This window comes from Cololabis saira, chromosome 18, assembly GCF_033807715.1.
Source record: "Cololabis saira isolate AMF1-May2022 chromosome 18, fColSai1.1, whole genome shotgun sequence".
Taxonomy (NCBI): domain Eukaryota; kingdom Metazoa; phylum Chordata; class Actinopteri; order Beloniformes; family Belonidae; genus Cololabis; species Cololabis saira.
In genome coordinates, this window is record NC_084604.1 from 29,045,349 (window position 1) to 29,072,185 (window position 26,837).

Consider the following 26,837-nt stretch of genomic DNA (forward strand, 5'->3'; position numbering starts at 1 on the left):
ATGATGTCACGCGAGTGTTTACGCAAGTTATTCCCTTACCTATCACCAGTGCGAGGGCTCCGATCACTATGACCAGCAAAATGACCACAGGAGCTATCAACACCTTGGTGGCTGCAGAGAGACAAAAGAGATGGGAGAGGAGAAAGAAAGATGAAGCTGCACTAATTAGGGTTACTGCAACCACAAATGATCCACATCTCCAGAAAAACTGCTTCAGAAATAATGCAAAATCTTTGCTTCTACCAGAGCACGGGATAAGAAAAACAGTGGACAAACAGCTCCTGTCAAGGGACGAGTTGACTCGGTTCAGAGACACATCGCTGCTGTATCTGCAGCTGCCATGGTGAATCAAGAGAAACACATCTATCAGGAGTTCAGCTTCCGGGAGGCTTCCTATGTCACAGATCTGATAACTGTTCGTACATAATTATATCTAAGATAACATTCTGTGTGCCTGTTCTGTACTTCACGTTAAAGCTCTCCTCTGTGGTTAGATGCAGACGTGTGCAGTCAATCGTGATAAGAAAAAGCAGGAACAAGGAAATCTGACACATGTCAATTCTCTCTTCCTTCGTAGATATTTATGAAGGAACCATTCCTAAACTCCCAGTGTCTCGCGTTTTCCTGTTTAACGTAGCAAATAGTGTGAAAATTAAAAAAAAGAGTTCTTGTTCCCTGGCTTTTGGGTTATCTTAGAACATACTGTACGAGGTGCATGTGGTGTTTGTGTACTTGTTTGGGCTTGTTTTGCTACATTTGAGCCAGGAATTGTCATTATTGGTGGAGTAATGACTTTAAAAAAACTTAGCAATTTAAAAGACTGCGATGAACTGGTGATTTGTTCTTCCTTTTACCCAAAGAGCGCTGGGATAGGCTCGAGCAGATCTCCTAGAGATTCATTCAAAAGAAAAAAGTTCAGACATCTTCCCTGCAAAGAAAGTGCGTCATTCAAAAAATCCAACAATCCTTTTCAAAAAACAACAAAAAACAATGATTACAGAAGACTAAAGTTAATGTTTTGGGATGCGCAGGTTGAATTTGTGACTTTTGTCCAACAGAAAAAGTTGCAGAAGGACCTGAGGCGACTGTTCAGGTGACAAAGCCGGCCAATATTCCAGAGTTGGAACTCCTGTGTGCAGACAAATTAAATCCCTCCAAGCTGATGTGCAAGATTCATCAGCTGGCTAGAAACGCTTATTTACAGCTCACACATGTAACGAAAGCAAAGTTTCATCTGCTTTTGTCACTCAGAGGTTCAATAATGGATCATTTTCATGAATAATCAAAGACCCCTGTAGGTTTTCTCAGTCCTTCTTTACAGTCCGCTGCTGTTTAAGACTAATAACGAAATGTTATTCACAAACTTTCATCCTGTTGATTTTCTATTTTGTAGAACTTGAAAGCAGATCATTTGAGACTGTGTGAACTTGAATATGTGAACTTGAATATGCCGGTCACTCGATTCGTTTTCAGTATTTAATGCTAAAAAAAAAACCCCATAGTAAATGGATAAACTTTCTAAACCTCAGGTAAAATGTTAACAATTTCTTAACTTCTGAGAATGCTGACATTAATATTCAGCTCAAAGGAACTGGTCGTGCTTTGGTGCAGGATTACACAGCTGCCAGGAGGACTGGAGGCTCTCGGTTTTTACCAATTTTGTTATCCAACACAGAGACAGATTAAAGACCATTCAGCTGCTGGTTCTCATACTGATTGAATATAATAATCCCCACCTAAGTGCTGCAGGGCAGCCTTCCTTGCCTCGGTCTGAGTCACACAGAAACAGATTAAAGGGGACCTATTATGGCATCTAATACCTATTTTAAACAGGCCTTGAATGTCTTAAAAACAAGCTTTTGATTGTTTTTGCTAAATAAATGAGAAATTCAGCCTCTGAGCCATGTCTCCATCTTCCCATTCTCTAACCTCGTTATCTATGCTGGATTCTGAGTGGGCGGGGCTATGATAATGAGGCACTGTGCTGATTGTCTGCTTGAATGTCGCACAGAAAATGGCGGAAGCTCCGGCCGGCGGAGTCAAAGATCCTCTATACAGAAGATCACGCATTACCGTTACTGCCAATGGTATGAAATTATATACACTTCCTGTCTCCTAAGTGGGCGTGGTCGCCCCTCTCCCCACATCCTTTTGGAAGTGTTGTGAACATACAACACTAGATACAGTACAACTTTAATATTTGCGCCTTATTTTGCTGCTCGTTTTTTTTTATCTGCTACTAGGGCTGTTCGATTTTGCCCAAAAATAAAATCACGATTTTTTTCTCTCAAAATCCGATTTTCGATTACGATTACGATTATTTTGTGAATTGACAAAAGGCAAAGAAATGATTTCAAATATGCTGTTTTTTTTATTGAACATTTGCCCCATTGGGCTTTAAGTGCAAACTTTGCTCTTATTAAACCAAAAATGAATGAATAAAGTGCAAAACTCTGTAAAATAAGTTGAAAAAAAAGTTTTAAAAAATATAATAAAATATAAAGTTTAAAATCAGCAAATCAACACTTGCAGAGCCGCTCGGTGGCGCAGTGGGTTAGGCAGCGGGCCATATATTGAGGCTACAGTCCTCCTGCAGCGGTCGCGGGTTCGAATCCAGCCCGCGCACCTTTGCTGCGTGTCTTCCCCATTCTTTCTCTCTACCCCTTTCCAATCTGCATCTCCAATAAAGGGCCACTAGAGCCCAAAAAAACCAAAAAAAAAAAAAAAAAAAAAAAAAAAAAAAAAAAAATCAACACTTGCAAACATACAGTAAGTTATATTTCCAATTAAATAAAACAAGACATTTTCTAATTAAACTAAACTGGGTTTTTGCATGCTAAATAATAATGCAACCCATGAAGGAGGTAGAGGTGTGTAATGTCAGTCATTACATTTGCTATTCACATTTGCAAGTTTTTTGCAAGGAACACGAGCCGGTCTACCCGGTGGCATGTTACAACGCCCCCTCCTACACTAAAGAGCCTCTCCCATGGGGCACTTGTCGCAGGTATTGAGAGGTATTTCCATCAATCAATCATTAATATGTGTGCAGACAAGGTATTAAAATAAAAAAAAAAAAAAAAAAGTGAAAAATTTTACGATACAATTTTCACGTTTTAACATCGTTCTAATTACATAATCGCGATTACGATTTAAAATCGATTAATCAAACAGCCCTATCTGCTACCTTAATGTCTGATATCAACCCAGTACAAGATCATCGTATCAGTCTTCTTTTTTTCCCTTCCAAAAAGACTTAAATAATAACGATAACAGTATTATTAAGCAAAGAAGCAAGTTTTATTTTAATTTTAAATTTCAGTTTATCCGATGTGAAAACGACTTTGGCAGTTCTGGAGTGAGCGACGACTCTGAATTTCTGAATCAGCACCAGAGAGGAGAGCAATGTATTATTATTATATTATATTATATTATATTATTTGCTATGAGAGCCAAATCTCGCGAGAGTGTGTTGCTCAGACAGAGACAGGTCTCAAACAAAGTTAATTTTCTCCTAATTCGCGGTCTGAAAATTGCCATTTTGGTGTCAGAATGTTCAGAAGGTTTGTGGCTTTTGAAAAATGGGTCCCATATTTAGTTACTATGGGGGCGAAGGAATTGGTAATAATCTGTGCTCACGTTCACTCTTCCCATAGGACTCAATAGACTCAGGAGCTGCTGTTAGTCTCCTAAAGGGGCGGGGCAGTGGTGAAACCCACGTGACAAAGATACAGGAAACCCAACCGTAGTAGAATGTCTCGTTTATAAAACGTCTCTGGCGGAGTTGTTGTCGTTGTTGTTCCGGCCAGAATTAGTTGTGGGCGTGGTTTCACGCATCGGAGGCCAACCGATGTAAATCGCTCCCGTCATTACGTAGCGATTGAATTTGGTTGCTTTCCTCCTTCTCTGAGTTGGCAGGCTGAGGGGAGACCACTTTATATATGTTAAAGCAAGAAAAAAAATGTGTTTTTCATAATAGGTCCCCTTTAAATATTTAAATAAATACCAGCCCTCAAAGCAAAATGTGTTATATCTCCAACCTCTACTATAAAATGACTTTTTAATAGGTTTTTACTGACAAAAAAACTGTAGGATTAAAAGGAGGGTACTAACTTTTACACATGACTGTAGTATGTACACAAAGTATTACAGTTACACTCTCAGCCCTTTTGGTGTGCTGCAAAAGGGCTGAGGGCATGTAGAAGCCAGGGAGCACAGAGTTCAATTTGTGGCCTGAGCAAACACACATTACTTTAGTATCTTTGTGTTTCAATAGGCAGCAAAAATAGCACAAGACAATGTAACTGCTTTGATGGATTTACCTGGTATACATGTGTATGCACTAGGGGTGTAACGATACACTAATCTCACGATACTGCACGATACACGATATTGAGGTCACGATAACGATACGATACGATATTATAGCAGTATTTTTTTAACAACCTTGAATGAGGAACATATGACTGGAAAAAAATGTCTTTTATTTGAAAGACACAAAATACAAAACAATGCTGTGCGTTTGCCATATTGTTACAGTTTGTAATGCTTTATAACTGTTTAAGTTTTAAAGAAAAAGCCAGGCCAACCATTTTCCACAAACAGAACTAAAAGTAAATGTCAGGTTTGCATTATGCATCTTCAGTTTCATACAAGTACAAATATTTTGCCACAAACTGAATAGTTTCCCTCATGTATGATTTGACTTTTTTCTTTTCCAGAAATTTAACAACAAAAATTAAATAAATAAATAAAAGCAAATAATTACATACAATTTTACATCATAAAAAAGATCGATTCATGCTCACCTTATAAGTGTAAGAGGAGATTTATTTTTGTTAAGAAGGTTATTTTGGTAATTCAGGGTTCATTATTTTATAAATATATTCTTTATATTCTGATGTAAATCAGGGACTATAATGACACTAGTCAGTTTATCTGTAGTGACTAGTCTGTTTTAGATTGGGCGGAGTGATACAGCAGAAGGTGCTGTGTTGATGTTCTAAAATCCTACACTGTTGAGCGGACATTAAAGTACACTCCAACTCGGAAGAAGTTTTACCGTGTTTATCCTACTCACAACCCGAAAAAGGTTTAATTTAATAAGGTAAGGCTTAACTCTACACCAGCCTTAAAAATTCAGAGCTCAAAACCCCGCAAGAGTCCCGTGATCGGGACCGCAAAAAGGTACTACTTTCTTCTGAGCGTAGTAGGATTTTGGTCCGCGGGTCGAGGCACGGTCGCCACGCGCTGTCGGATGCGCGTTACTAGTCAACACAATAGATTAATATTAATAACCCAATATCGCGATACACCTTGTCACCTCCACGACACGTTTCGTGACGTTTTTGTATCGCGAAATTTCGTGGCACGATATATTGTTACACCCCTAGTATGCACATCAGTATATGGTATGTAAGGTCAGGGCACCTGAACAGAACAAATACGCTGTTAAAATAAAAGTGCAGCAACTTACCACAGACAGACCCTCTAATTAGTCTTCTAAGGTGAGGTTTATCTGGGAGATAGCGGTATTTGCAGCCAAACACGCTAAGGTTGGACGTGTGGTCCCCAAAAAATCTGATGACATATAAGGAAGTAAGAAGTCAGAGGGATGAAAAAAGGCAAACGGGTCAGTCAGAGTGAAGACAGAAGACTCGCACCTGAGGTGTCGGTACCGCTCCCCACAGCGGTAACAGAAGTTGGTGTTGCACTGCGTACAGGTCATGTGATCGCAGCCTTCTGTGCGCTGGATGTGGATCTGACAAAAGAAAAGAAAAATCTGTCACAAAAAACAAGATCTGACAAACAGCTGTTTGAAATATCACCAGAAAAGGACTAAGTTCCACAGGTTTATGCAAAAATGTCTCTGAGGCTTTTGTGTCAGGAATTTATATTCAGCGGTTCATCTAATGGATCTCCAGTGCTTGTTTACTGCAGCAGCCAGCAGTCTTCTCATAAATTGTGCATTAACTCTTTTCGAGTTAAACACAGCATGACAGCAATTTGTAGGTTTCAGAGCCAAACATGATGCTCTCTCCAGGGTGGGAAGTCAGAGGTGTGCAGCAGCACGACAAACACAGATGGAAAAGGTTTGCTGCTGTGGGCAAACAGTCCCCACAAACCAGTAATTGGCTGAATTTATATCTTCCTTTACACGTGTGGTGGGTAGATTAGATATTGTGTAGACTAACTTGGGTGTAATGGGACTATAAGATAACACCAGGCTGGTTTTATGAGTATTGGAACGACGCCACTGAGTCCACCACCTGTGGTTTTGTACAACAGAAGCACTGTCATCATTATTTTTTCTCCAATACATTCACCAGCTATGCATCGCTACTCTGCTGTTCCACATGCACTCATTCTCACTTGCTCTCCATCCATCATCCGTCCCAGCTGTCACGCTTCTTAACCTCCAATGATTCACTTATCTACACTCATTCCGACCTCCATCAATCAACTCCCTTTCCGTTTATGGACAAGGAACTACTGACACTTTCAGCCGCGTCCAGCAGCCCTCTCGCCATTCCTTAATGCCTTACAGTAATAAACTGCACAGGAGTCTCTATCCCATGCAATTTATACACATTAGCTCAACAGCTCACCTTACACTGTGGACATTTCTGGGCGTTTCTCTGTCCGTGCTCGATGACACTCGCCCAGGTTCGTAGCAGCTTGTCTCCCTTTCTGTAGTCCCGACATTTGAGTCCATTGTGCCAGGGCGCGTGGCATTTAAAGCACCACACAAACTGGCAATTGCTACACTGGATCTGCAACAGCGACAGAGGGCACAGATGTGCACACTTTTACCAACAGAGAGAATAATCATGCTGAGTAGAAACAAAAGGATTAGAGCACGTGTCACTACACAAAAGTAATCACTTGTGATCAAAAGAGTAGTTTTCTGTCATCTGATCTGTCCTCCAGACACATTAACTTGTATCTTCTTCTGGTCCACGGATGAAATATATACATGTACGTACTGTTTGTGAAGTACTTAAAAGGAACCCTGGTTATTAAGACTTGTAGTCCCTAATTAGCCACAATTGTTCTCTTATACTAAAATATGTTGTTAGAAACACATAAAATAATCTAATTGCTTTAAAAATCTACAATGTTTATCACATATTTTGACCTGCGGGAGGCGCCATGTTTTACTTGCGCAATGCATTCTGGGGGCAATGACGTACAACGGTGGCTCTGGGAAGATGAGCCGCGTTGGTTTAACTGGGACAGGTATCTAAAACATAGTTGAGCAGCTCTCTCCCGGCCGTGGAGGCTGACGAGGGAGCCCATAAGACGTCTCGGTTCAGGCAAACTGGATCAAAGTTCTGTGATGCACGGGAGATCTGCAAAAATGATCAAAGTCGTGCGCATTTTACCAGTGCATTAGGCTACGGCGTCAACGGCGTAGCCTACGCCGTCTACGCAGGAGCCTACGTAGCCGTAGTCGGCGTAGCCATGGCTCTATGAGCCTGCAGCGCTCCGCCATCCGCTCTCCGCTCTCGCCGGGATGGAGCAGCGGTGGGGAGGATGCACGTTTGGGTGGGCATAGCCCACCCCTGCCCCCCCTAAAACCGGCTTCGGGGCTGGGTCCACCGTTTGATGCCAGACCAGCGGCTGAGGGGACTGGCCCGGGACTTTGACGAAACGGGAGGCGCAGACTTCGCGTCAAATAGGCAAGAACATCTTTATTTAATTTAATGTCGCCAGATCTGGCTGGGGTTTTTATTGTAGCATCGGTTATCTGCTAGTTGAAACGTGTGGTCTGTTAGTCTGTCTGAGTTTTATGGTGTTTTTATAGTTCATGCTGTATGGTGCGGTACTTTTTTTTTTTTTTTACTTTTTTGTAGGTGCGCCGTCACCTTAATGTTTAGCTGTGTTTTGATCTGTGTTTCTGGTGCGCCGTCACCTGTTTATCTGTGTTTTCATCTGTTTCTGGGTGTCAAAACAGTGTACGGGGGTTAGCAGGGGCCACCGTCTGACATCACTACCCAGAATGTAAACAACAATGGCGACCCACATGTTAAATTATATTTTCAAATTTTATAAAAACCAAGACATCAACAAGGTTTTTTATATCACATTGTTATAATTGATACCAACATTTATCTTTTAAGACCTACATGTCTTAATAGCCAGGGTTCCTTTTAAAGAATTATTTCTTAATTTTCTTATGTTGAACTATATAACTGCTGATGAGAAACCACAGATGAGTTCTGACTTACCACTTACAGGGCAAATCCACTGCAGCATTTAAAGATTTGAAGCTTAGATTGGATGCCGATTAAGATGGATAATAAGATAAAAGGTGGACAATAATATCCTGAACAAAGTTGTTTTGAGGTCTATGGACACTACGATGACGGAAAAAGTCTTTTTTGTTTGTTTGTTTTTATAATATGAATCAGCTTTGGTGCACACACATGTGTAATGTAATTATAATTATCCTTTTATTTACCTATTCTTAAAATTTTTCCATACCACATCGCACATAAAATAGCCGATTAAAACTCCTGTCGAAATATTGCTTGCAATGCAACTCAGGATGAAATTGATTGTATTAATATTTAAACAAAATAGTACCATAATATCACTTGTATAACTGAATGCAGCTGGAGTTTTAAAGGAACATTAGTTGACCCACTAAGGTCCTGTTTAATGTCCACAACTGTATGAATCAAGTAAACGCCACTGAAATGTGGAAATGCATCGCATTAAAGCTGTTACCTTCACAGAAGATGCCATAAAATCCAAAATCATCCCCTACCCACTATATAATGCAGTACTTCCTATGTGAGGGAGTTCTATGTAGTGAACTATGAAGTGACCATTTGGACAATACTAGCATAAATTTCAAAAAGTCAATCAGACAACTTCAGCTAATCCAGAATGCCGCTACCCGAGTTCTCACTAGAACTAAGAAAGTGGACTATATCACTCAATATTGGCTCCCTGTATCTCAGACAATAGTTTAAAAGACTTCTGTTAGTTTATAAACCACTGAATGGTTCAGGATCATAATACATCAGAGATTTGTTGTTGTTATATCAACAACCCAGAGCTCTCAGCTCTTCTGGTTCAGGGGTCCGTTTCACAAAGCAGGTTTAGTGAAAACTCTGAGTCTGTTAACCCTGAAATGAGGGAAACTCTGAGTTTTCTGTTTCAAAAAAGGGAGGTAACTCAAACCAGAGAAAGAGAGGTAACTTTAGCCTGTTTCACAAAGAGAGGTAACTTAAGCTCTCGGTCAGTTACCGTAGTAACAGACGCTCTGAATCTAACCTGGTCGGGACCAGGTTTATGTCAATGAACCTGGAGTTTCTCTGCGTCTCCGCCTCTTTCAGAGCCACACGCACATTTGATTTCCTCATTCATTCGGTCAGCAGGCGAGTTTTGGCGAAGTTCTGCCGTCTGTCATTAAAAACAGACTCAGTATATATTTTAGAAGTCCAGTGTGATTAATGTCCTGTGTCATGTTGTGTCCTTATGTACTGTCCTGTGTATTGTAATTTGTATTATGTGTTTTGTTTTAATGTAAAGCGTCTTTGAGTGCCCTGAAAAGTGCTATATAAATAAAATGTATTATTATTATTGTCACGAACATGGCATGTCCTTTTGATGAAGACACAATTGATGAAGGTGCAGAATTAATGCACAGAGAATTAAATATTCGTTGGGAGATGGTTATCAGACCGCGTCATACATGTATATTACATAGTCTCATTACAGGCAAAGCAATATATGTTAATCCTTTATTTGTTATAATTTTGATGATTGAATTGTTTAATGATTTCATAATATATTGTAATGAGTGACAGACCAGGCGGAGACGGCACGGAGTTTCTTGCCAGTTTATTACCAAGCAGGAAAAACCAACTAGGTTCTCTGACAAACCCAACGGCAGACTGACTCTCTAACGTCTAATGTCTCCGGTAGAACTTAAAACAACACCTTAAAAAGGACAACAGAAGAAGAAAACCCGGGGTTCTGAACCCCCCCCACCCCCTCTGCCCACAACCGGCACGCACCATTCATGACATCCCGTGCATTCCGGTGACAGGCAGAGAGGGTCGCTACAATATTCTAATTTTTTTGAGATTTTTATTTGGGGTTTTCATAAACTGTGAGCCATAGGTTAATCATCAAAATTATAACAAATAAAGGCTTGAAATATCTCACTTTGCTTGTAGTGGGAAATAATATTTGTTTCACCTTAAGTTGAATTTACTACAAATTAAGTTTTGCAATATATTCAAATTTTCCGACCTCCACCTGTATATTATTACATGAATAAATAAGAGCATAATACAGGGGTCTCCAACTCCGGTCCTGAAGAGCACCTATCCAGCATGTTTTAGGAGTCTCCCTGCATGAACACACCTGATTCTAATCAATGGTCGTCATTAACTTGTCATCAAGGTCCGGACAGTTCTGTTGCTGACACAGCTCCTTGTATCATGGTATGCTGAAGCAGGGAAAGATCTAAAACATGCTGGATAGGTGCTCTCCAGGACCAGGGTTGGAGAACCCTGGCATAATATGTGTCTGTATTGGTTGAATACGGAACGCAACTTTTAATTCCCAATTATGGAACAATTCCGTATTTCAAGGGACGGGTGGCAAGCCTACATAAACCTGTCCAAGCCATAAAGGGGTTCCACAGGATTGCAGGTGAATGATGTAGAGATCTGTTCAATTCATTTTATATTATATTCAGGGCTGCGATGTTACTCTTTTTTCGGAAAACTTGTTCAAATTCGCCGTATGCGCGCATTAAAATCTCTAATTCCATTCGGATGAAAAAGGACACGGTGTGAAGTATGTGGATCTTTTGCCGTTGTTGTCGCCGGTTGCCATGGTGAATCGTTGTATCAGGGCTCTATAGATACTGGCTTTTGATAGTTGTGTCGCACGCGCGTAACTCCAGGTGAAACTACTTAGAGTTGAGTAAATTACCTCTAAACCCCTGTTCTGGAACCGAAAACTCAGAGTTTCCGATCTCAGAGTAGATCAAGTAAGAGTTCAGGATTAGACTCAGAGTTTGTTGAACCTGCTTTGTGAAACAGACCCCAGGTCTACTCTGTGTCCCCAGAATCAGAACAAAACTGCTTCAAACAATGTTCATTTCAGCACCATGTCTACCTTGAGTCTAACTTTTTTTTTTTTTAACTATGCCACTGCACTGTAACTCATAATATTTTTTGTTTCCTCATCACTTTTAATGTTGTCATCATGGAAAGTACCTTGACTGACCGTATTGCTAAAATGTACTCTCCAAATAAAGTTGCCTCGTCCTGTGTATTGAAATTGGTATCAGAAAGAAATAAACTATCAGAACATCTCTACTATGTAGTGCACTAAATAGGGAGTAAGGGGTGACTTAAAACACAGACATGCGTTTTCTCAACAGTCTCACTTCATTTCTTTTCAGGCAGAACGCTGCTGATTATATTACACTTCTGATCAATGTAATCAAACCAAAAAAGGGATACACTTTGATTAATAAACTAGAACACACGTAGAAACAGACTGTACAAGATATTTCAATCTTTTTTTTAACAACCACATGGAGTTGCTTTACTAATCATTACAAACGACACACAAAGGATCCCCTAACCACAACTTCCTCTTGTTTATTGTGAAAGAGTGACAGAGTGTGTCACCGCAGGCGTGTGATCTCACCTTGTACTTGTGCTCGGAGCGGTTTAGGTTGGGATTCTTCAGAGAGGTGAACTTGCTGCACTGGGGGCAGGGCTTGGTGCTCGAGTCCAGCTGACTCAGCTCCAAAAAGTAATGGTACTTAGCTACCTCTTCATTGGACAAATGGGAAATCACCAATCCCTCCTCCAGGGTGCCGCTACACTCCGGGATGGGACAGTTAATGAGGGCTTTGCCCACCCTCACCTGCGAAAAATGTCACAGACAGGGGCGTTAAGTGTTAGGATATTTCCTGCGACATCAGCCATTTCATAACAAAACAATCAAAAAAAAAAAAGTGTGACTGTATGTCTATCCAGTACTCGAGTTGTAAAAAAAGATCAGGGGGGATGGTGGATTTTATCATATGGGGACAGATAATTTGTGCTGATTACAAATAATATAATTTATTACAAATAATAGCACTGACCAAAACACCTGCAGAAATACTGCAGGAATGACATAGCAGTAGTTAAATGCAGCCTTCTGTAAGCTTTAAATATCCACTGGGCTTACATCAAATACATCAAAACACAACAATAAAAAACTGTTTTCTGAACTTATCAATATGACTCTGTCCTTCACAGGATAAGTAAAATGGATCACTGCAAAAACTCAAAATCTTAACAAGAATATTTGTCTTATTTCTAGTTAAAATGTCTCATTTTAGTAAAAAAAAGAAATCTCATTACACTTAAAACAAGATTCATCACAGGAAAAAACAACAATTTTCACCTGTTTCAAGTAGATTTTCACTTAAAATTAGTAGAAAAATCTGCCAGTGGAACAAGATTTTTTTGCTTGTAATGAGAAGATAAATCTTGTCCCACTGGCAGATTTTCCTACTTATTTCAAGTAAAAATGTACTTGAAACAGGTGAAAATTGTCAAATAAGTTATTTTTCTGGTGTTATTTTTTCTGGTGATGACTCCAAATGTTGAAATAGCAGTAAAACCACATTCATTGATGAAATGACATGAGGGATGGAAAGGGGGGATGGCAGTTTTACAGGGGGGATGATTTGGACTGTTTTTATTTCAGGGGGGATGCCATCCCCCCTCATCCCCCCTCATCCCCCCTCAACTCCAGTACTGTGTCTATCGTCTGGTGATTGTTGCAGGTTTCTCTGATTAAAAATCTTATTATCAGAACCTCATCTGCATATGGAATACAGTCACACCGCTGATGGGACCTGGTGAATAATTTACCACAAAACAGAAGGAAGAAAAGGCTGGAAGTGGGAGGCTGAAGAAGGCAGTGCGCACAGGAAGTTAATCTGTGTCAGTTACTCACAGACACACATCAGTGAGTACAAAGTGAATACCCTGCAATCACTTTTAGTGAGTGGCATTATTCACAAAACTCAAACACTGCACCTAACTTTAACGCTTGATCCTGTCACTTTAAAGTTCCCTCTAACATCATCTGTTGAAAAATATTAAATCATATAGTGTACTCAAGTTTAATGCATTTTTTAATAGTGCCACAGATACAGGTTACTAATATTGCTGTCAGTCAGTGTTGACAAAACAACACATGCATTTTTAGATGTTATTTAATACCACTTGTGAAACAGTATATTGTATGTAACCCCTTTTTCCCTTGGTGTTCAGAATCTACACCGTGGTTACACTAAATAAAATAAAACAAAACAGGTCCTAGGTTCTCAGCTAAAGATGGTGAATTCGCTGGGGTCTCATTTAAACAAGGGACTTGATATTAGATTGGGAAAAAGGAAATGACTAGAGCGGTGCCTCCACTGAATGCTTACTATGCTATGTGAACACCAGCATAATTTATGTAAGCCCTCAGAAATATAAATGACTTTCAAAAGAATGTTAAACCACAATATGCAAAAGGTAAGACAAACATTTATTTTCACTTTACCCTTTTTAAACCAACAGACCAATAATCAAAAATAATCAAAAACAATCAAGAGTGTTTTAACCCTTTAGATTACCTCAGCTCAATGAAATGAAAAGTTTTTAATCTGTAGCTCAACCTCAATCTTGTTAAGGAAACAATAAACCTATGAAATTGTCTTTATTTAGCTTAGTCTAAACCAAATCAAATTTCTGTTATCTTTTTAATAACCATTCACATTAAAGAAATACCTTGATGGGTTTATAATATTTTAACTGTATTCACACTCTTTAACTGTTCAGTATTAGTATTGCAATAACCAAAGTGTAAAGAAATATAAACCAAACCTCTGGTACTCTCAAAATGCAGTACCAATACCCATTCTTGTACCAAAATAAAAAGTCTAAACCCAAGCGCTTGGATAATTTAACCGTTGGGGCCCATTTGAAGAGTTGGTGCACATGAAGTTTTATCCAGTAAGGAACGGAAAAGTTAACTTTGAACCCAGGCCAGTCACAGCCTGTTCTAACACAGTCCCGTGCCTGTGTTCTGCACTCGGTCTCGTTCCAACGTCAAGTACTCACGCAACCCCTCTGTGTGGAAGCATCATGGCGGTGTAGCCAGCCTGGCTGCAAAGCGATATCCCGACAGCTCCCCGCCGCCTCTCGTAACTCCAGCTACCTGCGTCCTGCAACACGTCCTCGTCTCCTGCCGCCGACACGTCTCCTGCCGCCGACTCGTCTGCTCGTCCCGTTCGTCCAGGCCGTCCCCCAAACGCTCACGAATGTCCCGTGGAAACGTCCTCCATCCCTGTCCGTGTGGTGCAGCTGTCCGGTTTCTCTGCCGAGGAGCTAATGGCGGAGCTAATGGCGGAGCTAATGGCGGAGACCACGTTGTGCGCCCCCCGGAGAAAAGTACTTTCGCACCCTTGCAAAGTAAACACACTCGCCTGAGACACGTGAGAAGAGTGTTCTGGTTGCTCAAAGTCCCTCTGGGCAGTGCAATATCTGGGCCAACCTTCAGTCGAGTCTCCAAACATTTAATTCCCTCTGTTCACCCCGAAAAACGCAGCCAGCTCCTTTCTGTCCCGGGATCTCTCTGATACTTCCAGCCGGAAAATGTTCTAGTCTCTTTTTAACCAGGAAAAGTTCACCTTTTATATTTTCTTAAGAACCATAGAATATTTTTAAACAGCGTAATACATGAATTACAGCATCAATAAATGAACAATATTTATTTTAATGACTATTGCAAAAAAAATAAAAACCTAAGGATTCTGGGAAATGAAGTCCTATTCTGTTTTGTCTTCTAACAGCAATATAAAAAAAAGATAATCTACATATTCTTAACATCCCTGAGATTATAAAAACCCAGTAAAACAAAGAATGAATATGTAGACATTTTTAGGGATTTTTAGAGAACCCTACACACTCCCCCCACCAAATATCAGCATGCCCCCATGCTGTCCTATACAAACACTCAAAATGAAACAAAATGTATAGTAATTGGGGGGTACAGTATTTAAGTCCAAGGCACGAGTTTTAGTAAACTTACACAAGTTCCACACAAAGCTTGAGGTGTACACCACCACACATGTGATCCAATGTAACGATCAGGAAACAAGATACCACCCACGTACACTGAATGTACAAAGCTCTTAGGGGCATTCACAACTTCTTTGGTGGGTTCTCCTAAAGTATCATAGGTAAACCTTTCTGCAGGTTTTCTCTCTCTCTCTGATCTTCTAAGCACACACGAGGACTCAAGACCCACATTTGCTACCTCTGGGGGCGCACTCTGAACTCTTTCTGTGTCTTCTAAAGGGTCAGCATGATTTACTTCAACATCAGCTATTTCTGGTAAGTCAACAGAAGACTCAGACTCTCTTGTCTCATCAGTAGGATTCAACGCTACTGGCAAACCATCAGTGTGTTCAGACAATATCACTGACAAATCAGCAACTGGCTCAGTTCCCACTACTGATAGGTCAACACCCGACTCCACGGTTGTCTCATCACACTCTAAAGATAACACCTCTTGAGCACCTGATTTCTCTGTCTCAATCATGTTCACATCTTCAAAATAGCATCCAAACTCAGATTCTGAATCTGAAGAACACTGCTCCCTCTGAGGTTCATCGGATGCACGGTCTAAAACTTCAGCCGAAGTTTTGTTCTTCTCTTTAGCCTTCCTGCGCCTCATAGCTCTCGGAGAACTAGCAAGCTCGGAGATATCTCCAGCACTCAATCTAACATCTTGTCCTAAGGGCAGGAGGTGATTCCGATGCATCACTTTGATTGGTCCGTTTCCATCCACGGGTCTTAGTCGATACACTGGGAGGTCCGACATCTGGCTCTCAACCAGGTAAGGATCTGCACTCCAACGGTCCGCCAACTTGTGTTTTCCTTTTAGTCCGAGATTACGGATTAGTACTCTATCTCCAGAGTTCAGACTGTGGTATCTCACTTTTTGATCATACCTCTCTTTATTTCCTTGATTCATCTTGACAGCTGTGCTCTGAGCCAACTGATAGGCTGCATGAAGCTCCTTCTTCATCTTAGACACATACCGGTTATGCGAAGCCGCTGACGAACCATCTGCAGACACACCAAAGCACACATCCACAGGCAGTCTTGCTTCTCTCCCGAACATGAGAAAGTATGGGGAGAACCCAGTGGCTTCATTGGGAGTACAGTTATACGCGTGCACGAGGTGAGCGATGTGCTGACTCCACTTCTGCTTTTGACTCGGATCCAAAGTTCCCAACATATTCAAAAGTGTCCTGTTAAACCTTTCCGGTTGTGGATCACCTTGGGGATGGTAGGGAGTAGTTCGGGATTTCTTTACGCCCAACATCGTCAACATTTCTTTTACCAGCTGGCTTTCAAAATCCCTCCCCTGATCTGAATGAATACGAGCGGGAAGACCATAATGGATGAAATACCTCTCCCACAAGGTTTTTGCTACGGTTATGGCTTTTTGATCACGAGTAGGAAAGGCTTGCGCATAACGCGTAAAGTGATCAGTTACAACTAACACGTTACACACATTCTTGCTGTCAGGCTCAATGGATAAAAAATCAATACATACAAGATCAAGGGGACCTGAGCTTTGCATGTGAGACAATGGTGCAGCTTTTTGTGGCAAGGTCTTCCTCTTTATGCACCGCTCGCACGTCTTACAGTGCGACTCAACATCAACTTTCATGCGTGGCCAAAAGAATCTGTCACGGACTAGACCATATGTCTTATCACAACCCAAATGTCCAGTTTGGTCATGCAAAGAGTTCAAAATGAAACTGTGAAACTGTTTAGGAAGTATAAGCTGCTTTTTGACACGCCCGTCAGACAACTTCAATGTTCTGTACAGGAGCTCTTGCTCAACTGACAACTTGTCCCATTCTCTTTTGAAAAGTCTAAGATCAGGATGATCTAGCTGAATGCTATCTGCAGTTTTGCGATGCTGTATAGCAAACAACACCTCTCGCATACAAGGGTCATTTTTCTGAGCGGCTAGCAGTTCACTTGGGCTGAACTTGGGCATTTGACCCGTCACTACAACTGCAGTTTGACAGAACGCTTTAGGCAAAGCGGAGACATGAATACCCATCTGCTGAATGACATTGAGATGACCTGCTCCTTCTCTTGTGGAAACAGACTGACAAAGTGCTCGCACTCCGGGAACAGGTATCTCATGCCATTCACCAGCATCAGACAAACTTGAATGGGGACGCCTGGATAGCGAGTCTGCATCGATGTTGTTCCGCCCTGGCCTATATTTGAGACTGAAGCTGTAAGTGGACAGTGCCGATAGCCATCGGTGCCCTGTGGCATCAAGTTTTGCTGACGTCAAAATATAGGTCAAGGGATTGTTGTCAGTTCTCACTTCAAAATCCACACCATACAAGTAGTCATGTAGTCTGTCTACCACGGCCCACTTTAGAGCTAAAAACTCTAGTTTATGTGCGGGATAGTTTTTCTCAGAAGGTGACAAACTTCGGCTAATGAATGCAACAGGCCGCAACCCTTCTTCATGTGGCTGATACAACACGCCACCCAGGCCGTCTGTGCTAGCGTCAACATGCAACACGTATGATCTCTGGGGATCGGCAAACGCTAAAACAGGTGCCTGCGTCAACCGGGTTTTTAGCTCTTGGAAGGCACTTTCACATCGCTCACTCCACCGGGACCCGAAAGGTTCTGAGGGTTTGAAGAACGACTTGTGATCGACTGGCTGTCCAGCTTTCACTTTCTTTGCACGGGCACTGGGTGGACACCCTTGAAGTAACTCATTTAGAGGTCGACAGAGCTTTGAAAAATCTCTCACAAAACGGCGATAGTAGCCACAGAACCCTAAAAAGGATCTGAGCTCACTCACGGTCTTTGGTCTGGGCCATGAAATGACAGCGTCTATTTTTGACGGATCAGTGGCAATCCCATCTTTTGACACAATGTGCCCAACGTAGGTGACTGATGTTCTGCCGAACTGACACTTATCCAATGACAGCTTTAGACCCTCTTCTCCAAGTCTGTCAAGGACTTTCAACAATCTCTCTTCATGTTCCTCAATGGTTTTACCAAAAACAATCAGATCGTCTAGGTACACTAAAACTTCCAGAAAGTTCATATCACCAATGGTTCGTTCCATCACTCTCTGGAATGTCGCAGGTGCTCCCGAGATTCCTTGAGGCATTCGTTCGAACTGATAAAAACCAAGGGGACATATGAAGGCTGTCTTTTCCTTATCGGTTTCACACATTGGGATCTGGTAGTATCCGCTCCTCAAGTCTAAAACACTAAACCATTTGCTTCCTGATAATGAGTGGAGCGCATCTTCCACTCTGGGAACAGTATACTGGTCGGGGATAGTTCGCCGGTTCAGCGTTCTATAATCGACACACATTCTTACTTTCCCAGTTTTCTTGCGAACCACCACAATCGGGGACGCGTACGGACTTCGAGACTCCGAGATGATACCGTGCCCTTTAAGTTCCTGCAAATGTTTGCGAACATCCTCTAGATCAGCAGGTGACAAGCGCCGAGATCTTTCTCGGAAGGGTCTTGTGTCTGTTAACCTGATCTCATGTTTTGTACTCTTTGAACATCCCACGTCCCACTCATGACATGAAAAGACATCATTCCTCTCCAACATTTTATGGCAGAGACGCTTTTTAGCATCCTCGGGCATCGGAGAATCTCCAAAGTCGAACGAAGAAACGGTGAGTGCATTGAATGATTCCTTTTCCACCCTGGTGGCCACTTGTGGAACCATCGCCACAGGAAAAACATGAGCCAGAGGAGTTCCACGCTTCAGGACGACCCCCTCAGCTGAAGTGTTTTTGAGAGTCACTGTGATACGTTTGTTGTACACAACTGATGCTGGGTGTACTTCTGGTCTCACCTGGAGCTTACCATCTGATAAGTCTTTAGGCTGCTCTACAAGTGCTAACTTGTCATTGAATTCACCAGGAAACTTAGCTATGCCTGTAACATGTAACTGTCTTCCTGGTTTGAGAGTCAATGGCCTATGCTGCATAAACCACACAGTCCCATGCTTTTCTGCCTCATCTGGGGAAACATCTGTATGTGCAAGGGACTGATAAGCATCTCTGAATACTGGATGAATGCTTAATGTATTCAAAAATCTGTCACCTGCTTCCTGTTTACAGGAGTCAAACAACTGTCTCACTAGACTGGTGTTTGTGCCTACAAGAAGTGCAATACCTTCATCTTTTACCGGATCTGGACACACCAAAGCCAATGTGTCAACAGTCTGAGGCACGCCAGCGACACTTTCAGTGAACTCAAGCCTGATTGGTAGGTAACCATCATAAGGGTATTTGTGAGAACTTAACCCCCATATCTCAAGATTCTCAACAGGCTGAACTGCTAAATGTTTCAAATAAGTGTTGTAAAAGCTTCTGTACAGAATAGTGACTTGTGATCCACTATCTACCAATGCTTTTGCGTACACTCCCTCTATCAACACAGGTACAACGGAGGTGGGACCAACCAAGCCTTGTGGTAAGTTGGACGTTGCAGCGGATGAACAGTTTGTGGAACGAGATTCCCTTGGAGCTCCATGCCGTTCCTTCACCGAGCTCCGGCGGAGTTTCCCTGGTTCTTGTGCCTCTTCAGCAGTTTCTGATTAACTTTCCGCAAATCCTCAGAGCCTTGGCATTCTCTCCTTGTATGCCCATCTTCGCCACACTTATAACAAAAGATGTCTGAATTGGTAGACTTAACAGTCTTAACCGTAGGCGGGGCGCTCTGAGCAGCAACCTCTGATACATGCATATTATACCTGGTCTTGGTCAGTGACACATCAGGGCTAGAAGTTACAGTAGCTACACTCAGTAGTCTAGACACCTGTGAAGACAGCTCTTTAACTTCTTGTTTCAAACTATCCAGCCCAGAGACTGAAGATGTATCGGGAACAGTGGAGGTTTTAACTTTAGCGGTCGTTTTCACACTCTCCCGACCACTGATCCAGTTCTCCTCTTCTCTCACTTCTTTCATCAGTTGAGAAAAAGAAGGAGGGTTCTGTAGAGTATGGCTCATCCTAACACGTAAAGCAACCATGTCAGTGGTCAACGCACCTTTAACCAGCTGCTCCATTCGTGCTCGGTTCATGCCTGCAGAATCAATGCCATCCTTCAGTAAGGCTCGATGGAGTAGCTTATCCAGCCGATACAGGAAGGCGGATAGTTTTTCTCCATCCTCTTGGTAAGTGTGCCTGAACTTAGCCATGAGATCTGGCCCACTCTCTGTAGTACCATAGGCTGTCTCGAGTGCAACTAAATAGTCTGTGGCGGTAGCAGAGGGATTACTGACTTTCAGAAACCTAACAATATCAGCAGCAGGTCCCTTCAAACTTTCAACAATGCGCTGCTTCTTAGATGCATCACCACACTGCCACTCACTAATCATTTGAGTGGCCTGCTCCATCCAGGCATCATATTCTTCCTCACCTGAGGGAACAGGTTTCAAACCAGAAAACAACCTCAGTTTTCTGTAACCAGGACCATCAGCGGGTCCCTGACAACACTTGTCTACCAGCATACCAATAGCATTCACTAAATCTGCATTCAGGTCTGATTTTGGTGGGGGCTCTTCAGACACAATGGACTTAATGTCCTCTAAGGTTTTACCTTCTTGTTGTAGCAGGGCCCGCAACTTTGACTGAAAATCTGCATCAGGATCCTCTGCAGCAAGACTATGAACTAAGTGTACGGTCCAAGGACCAGCTTCTCCTAAAATGCCTATTTCAGGGGGTACACTAGCAGGATCAATGTCAGTTCTGGTCTCCACTAATATGAACAACTTGAGACCAGTGGTGTCTCCACGGCGTGCACAAATCCTAGTTTTGCCAAAAATTTTCACTGTGTCCAACACTTTTTCAATGGTATCATCCACAACATCTATGGGTACATTACTCAACACAATGGCACAGGAAGGTCTGATATTCAACTCTCTGCTCCATTCCGCAGCCTTTTTAAGCTCCATGTTTTAAACGATGCAAGCACTAAACAATAGTGGCACAAAAAAAATATTCACTGTTTCAATAAAACTCCTGTTAGACAATGTCCCTTGTGTAGTAAAAAAAAAAAACCCAATCCCAGCGGTGCCTCCAAAATGTAACCCCTTTTTCCCTTGGTGTTCAGAATCTACACCGTGGTTACACTAAATAAAATAAAACAAAACAGGTCCTAGGTTCTCAGCTAAAGATGGTGAATTCGCTGGGGTCTCATTTAAACAAGGGACTTGATATTAGATTGGGAAAAAGGAAATGACTAGAGCGGTGCCTCCACTGAATGCTTACTATGCTATGTGAACACCAGCATAATTTATGTAAGCCCTCAGAAATATAAATGACTTTCAAAAGAATGTTAAACCACAATATGCAAAAGGTAAGACAAACATTTATTTTCACTTTACCCTTTTTAAACCAACAGACCAATAATCAAAAATAATCAAAAACAATCAAGAGTGTTTTAACCCTTTAGATTACCTCAGCTCAATGAAATGAAAAGTTTTTAATCTGTAGCTCAACCTCAATCTTGTTAAGGAAACAATAAACCTATGAAATTGTCTTTATTTAGCTTAGTCTAAACCAAATCAAATTTCTGTTATCTTTTTAATAACCATTCACATTAAAGAAATACCTTGATGGGTTTATAATATTTTAACTGTATTCACACTCTTTAACTGTTCAGTATTAGTATTGCAATAACCAAAGTGTAAAGAAATATAAACCAAACCTCTGGTACTCTCAAAATGCAGTACCAATACCCATTCTTGTACCAAAATAAAAAGTCTAAACCCAAGCGCTTGGATAATTTAACCGTTGGGGCCCATTTGAAGAGTTGGTGCACATGAAGTTTTATCCAGTAAGGAACGGAAAAGTTAACTTTGAACCCAGGCCAGTCACAGCCTGTTCTAACACAGTCCCGTGCCTGTGTTCTGCACTCGGTCTCGTTCCAACGTCAAGTACTCACGCAACCCCTCTGTGTGGAAGCATCATGGCGGTGTAGCCAGCCTGGCTGCAAAGCGATATCCCGACAGCTCCCCGCCGCCTCTCGTAACTCCAGCTACCTGCGTCCTGCAACACGTCCTCGTCTCCTGCCGCCGACACGTCTCCTGCCGCCGACTCGTCTGCTCGTCCCGTTCGTCCAGGCCGTCCCCCAAACGCTCACGAATGTCCCGTGGAAACGTCCTCCATCCCTGTCCGTGTGGTGCAGCTGTCCGGTTTCTCTGCCGAGGAGCTAATGGCGGAGCTAATGGCGGAGCTAATGGCGGAGACCACGTTGTGCGCCCCCCGGAGAAAAGTACTTTCGCACCCTTGCAAAGTAAACACACTCGCCTGAGACACGTGAGAAGAGTGTTCTGGTTGCTCAAAGTCCCTCTGGGCAGTGCAATATCTGGGCCAACCTTCAGTCGAGTCTCCAAACATTTAATTCCCTCTGTTCACCCCGAAAAACGCAGCCAGCTCCTTTCTGTCCCGGGATCTCTCTGATACTTCCAGCCGGAAAATGTTCTAGTCTCTTTTTAACCAGGAAAAGTTCACCTTTTATATTTTCTTAAGAACCATAGAATATTTTTAAACAGCGTAATACATGAATTACAGCATCAATAAATGAACAATATTTATTTTAATGACTATTGCAAAAAAAATAAAAACCTAAGGATTCTGGGAAATGAAGTCCTATTCTGTTTTGTCTTCTAACAGCAATATAAAAAAAAGATAATCTACATATTCTTAACATCCCTGAGATTATAAAAACCCAGTAAAACAAAGAATGAATATGTAGACATTTTTAGGGATTTTTAGAGAACCCTACATGTATATATACACACACTAGTAAAGAACAAGACTCCCTTGTTTCCTTTTAACCATTCACCTTTCATTTTTGTCTTCCAGGGTATTTCTACTTCTCTTATCATTTTTTCCATGCTGCCTCCTATTACTCATTAAATCCCACAGAGACCTGCTCCCCTGATGCATAATAAGGCAATTAATCAGTGTGTGTGTGTGTGTCTGTGTCTGTGTGTGTGAAATGACATGAGGAAAAAAAGTGTGAGCCTAAGAGTCAGTAACATCATGATGAAAATGTATCCAATGCAGGCATAATAAGCCGTGATGGCCACTGCCGGACTGGTTGGGCTGGTTATCTCTCACAAGCTTGCGTCACAGTGCGTGGTCTGCCTAAACTGTGTCTGTATCTGTTCGGCTGTTTTCATAGCCGCAGGTACAACTACAAAGCTATAAACACAACTCCGAAACATCTATGATGAATGCATGGGTCAAAGCTGATCATTGCGATCTGGCATAACTGATCCACGAAATGCTTAGGGGTGGGCAAAAATATCGATATGGCAATATATCGCAATACTTTTCCAGCCGATTCAATATCGATATTCAAAATTTCAATATCGATTTTTTTTTAAATTTTTAAAAAAAAATTTTAAATTTTATTTTTATCCCCGATCTTTTTCCCATTATATCACCCAGTGCTCCTACCTAAGTGACAGTCCAGGGCATTGCCACTCTCTACCAACCCTGGGAGGGCCCTGCACTGAGCTCAGGTTTTATTTCACGTTTCATTTCATTTTATAATTTATTTTTTATATAACACAATTGCCTGTCCTTAAAAAATGAAAAATAATGGACGGAGGTTTATTTATTTATGGATTTATATTTATACTGACTGATCACTGTGCCTGTCCTTGGTTTTAGTACCCATCTTTCTTGTGTTTATTATCATTTGCCACATAATTAAAGCAACCTCATACTAAATTTAATGTTAATTTCATATGATGTAAATAATATGAAAAACATTTCAAATATGTTGTAACTTTAGCTTGTATAGTTATAATAAAACATTGTTTTGACTCAGTTTGTCCCATGAATTGTCACTATAATCTGATGAACGTGCAACTCGGATTTTAAGATCCATCACTATCATCTGATGTACATATATACAACTTGGATTTTAAGATGTGTAATGCATTTTTAAATTTTTCGGTGAACTATGTAGAATATAATAATCGGATATCGCATAATCGGGATATCGCAATGTGTATCGTATCGTGGCTCAAGTATCGTGATGCATATCGTATCGTGAGGTCCTTCCCAATACCCACCCCTAGTGGACTACCTCACAAATACAAACACTTTAGTACGAAGTATAATCTATTTTTATTCTGGGACTCCACTAGTGCGTATGAACGACTGTTCAATTAAACAGATATTCTGTTAATTCTCCTCTCACGAGGGCCGCTTTCTTCTGATTGCCTGGCTCAAATTAAGCATTTACACGTAAGAGTTGCTTCAACCTCTTGCTGATCTTCCATAATGTACTGAGAAACATAAGTTCTCGTTCTTGATTGAGCATGTAAACCTCACTTATCCATTCATACATCCTTGTCCTCAGATCTGATGAAGAATGTAAAATGAGACAGTAACATTTATGACATTACTTTTAAATTGCTCACTTTGACTATTCTTTGCTCTCCCTTCACAGATACGTGTGGCATACATGCTTGAAATGCACTTAACTGTGGATGGAAGTTAAAGGAAAAAGACTAAATCTGATCAATGGTGTTTCTAGAATGACGTCAGCGTGGCACAGAAGTGGAAAAAAATTTCAAAACTTAATCCTGAAAGCTATCTCAAGCCTGGGCTTTTCAATATACAGCATTGTAACGTAACATGACATAAAATACAGAAAGGAGTTATAGATTCCATTGAATTAACCCCAATGACACTGCTTTGATTGTATTGAGTCTGATATAGAAGAAGAAAGTTTAATCCCTGCTTCAAAATGTTTTATACTAAATCAGTACAATCCAGTTTCCTGTGACCCATTTAAGACCCCATAAACTGTGACATAATACTAAGTGTGCCTCCTGAACATTACCACCAAATCTGTGTGCTAAAATCTGCCTGCAATGCATTAATGGGAGAGGAACAAAAAAAAAAAAAAAAATCCACCTACACAGGATCGTTTACATGACCCCTTTTCATTTTCAGAGTGCTTATCAGAGTCAGTTCATCTCTGGGGCTGTGTGATTAATCACGCCTTGTTATCAAAGCAACACAACAGTGTCAGCAACAGGCATTTCGGGAAGCAAAGCAGAAGACAAACCAAAAAGATGATGAACCCACATCTGGGCTTTTATCAGATTGTAACTGCACTTAGTTTAGTTTAGTTTATTGTTTTGCACAGTTTTTAAAAAATATACAGGACATATCAATGATAAACACTATAGGTGCAGGAAGAGGCAAAAAACCCAATGGGCTTATTTGAAGCCTCCACCGAAGATATTAAAATTTCATGTCAAGATTAACATACAAAAAAACAGAAAGTAAAACTACACAAAAGTGATGGCAAACTAATAATGCAATATATAAATAATAAAGACAAAAAATAAGTGTGTGTGAGTGTGCATGGGATATTGTTTTTACAACTTATATTATATTGACTCCTGAGCAAATAAGACATGTCACTATGAGTGAAACACAAAAAAAGAAAAAAAAAAAAAAAACACTTGATAATTTGACGGCCTGTGAGTATGTCAGTAGAACAATAGACTGAGGTGGCCTTCAAAGCCTTTTGCACCGTTTTCTCCAATTCTTGCTGCGCTATTCTTTTCTTCATTGTAAGAGGAAGGGTAATTAATTAGAACTGTATTCACCTGTTTACACGCGATATCCATTTACAAAGTAACTAGATCGCTAGATCCCACCCACTGTTTTTTTTCTTGAGGGGGGGGGGGGGTGTCAGCTCACAATGGCTGATACTGTATAAACCGGGGGTCACCATGTTTTTTACATGTTTCGCTGCTTCATTGCACAGTGATAAAAGTGACTGTGTTGTTAAGAGAATTGTGCAGACCTCAGTGACAAGCTGATGACGATGATTAATTAGAATCAGGTGTGTTAAAGCAGAGAAAACTCTAAAACATGCAGGACAACGGCCCTCGAGGACCAGGACTGGTGACCCCTGGTATAAACTATTCTTGCCAGATCCTTGCTTTAGTGTTGTGGCCCAAATTCAAAATAAAAGAAGAAAAATAAGAAAAAAAAGAGGGGGTTATAACAAGATTGGGACACCTGCAGGTGTTGGCCGGTAACATTTCACTTATTATTATAGAATAGAATAATCTTTATTGGCCAAGTATGAACATGCCAAACAGGAAAATTGTTTTCGTTTTTTTTTCGCTCACTGAACCCAGATTTAAATAGTTACAAATAGTAATAGACAAATGGCTCTCATTAACATATATACAATTTAAAGTGAAAGGTGCAGCAGTATGAGGTATTCATGGTTATTATTATTATTACCGTATTTCCTGGACTATAAGCCGCTACTTTTTTCATAGATTTTCAACCGTGCGGCTTATACAAAAGTGCGGCTATTCTGTGGATTTTTCCACAGCTAGGGGGAGTGCTAACCGAAATTAGAATAAAAACTAAGACAAAATAAATACAAAGAGGAATACGCTACTTCTTCTTTAGCAGATAGAAGTAGGTAGAAGCAGATTTCAAACAGATAAATAGATAAATAAATAGCGGTTATTTTATCTTGATTCTGTCCAGTTTTAATCAGCAAAGTTGCTGCCGTGTTAAAAGACACTGTTAGGAAAGGATCTATTTAGGTACAAACATGTACATCATTTACAGTTCAAAATCTTTCTGTACATGTAGTAAATATCTAATCTAACAACATAAATATCTGCGGCTTGGATATCTTTATTTTTTAAATAGAGCGA

General features: G+C 40.9%; 1 protein-coding gene across 2 annotated transcripts in view; it reads right to left on the reverse strand.

The window, feature by feature from the left end:
- Positions 1-26,837, reverse strand: part of rnf217 (ring finger protein 217) — a 40,030-nt gene that overhangs the window by 7,303 nt on the left and 5,890 nt on the right. For both annotated transcript variants that reach the window (XR_009784496.1, XM_061746826.1), the window contains exons 2-6: positions 11,686-11,907; positions 6,609-6,773; positions 5,664-5,761; positions 5,477-5,580; positions 40-111 (exon numbers count right to left, since the gene is read on the reverse strand). Coding sequence is in view for 1 of the 2 variants with exons in the window: in XM_061746826.1 (XP_061602810.1) it covers positions 40-111; positions 5,477-5,580; positions 5,664-5,761; positions 6,609-6,773; positions 11,686-11,907 (661 nt within the window). In the remaining variant the exon portion in view is untranslated. The remainder of the gene's footprint in view (positions 1-39; positions 112-5,476; positions 5,581-5,663; positions 5,762-6,608; positions 6,774-11,685; positions 11,908-26,837) is intronic.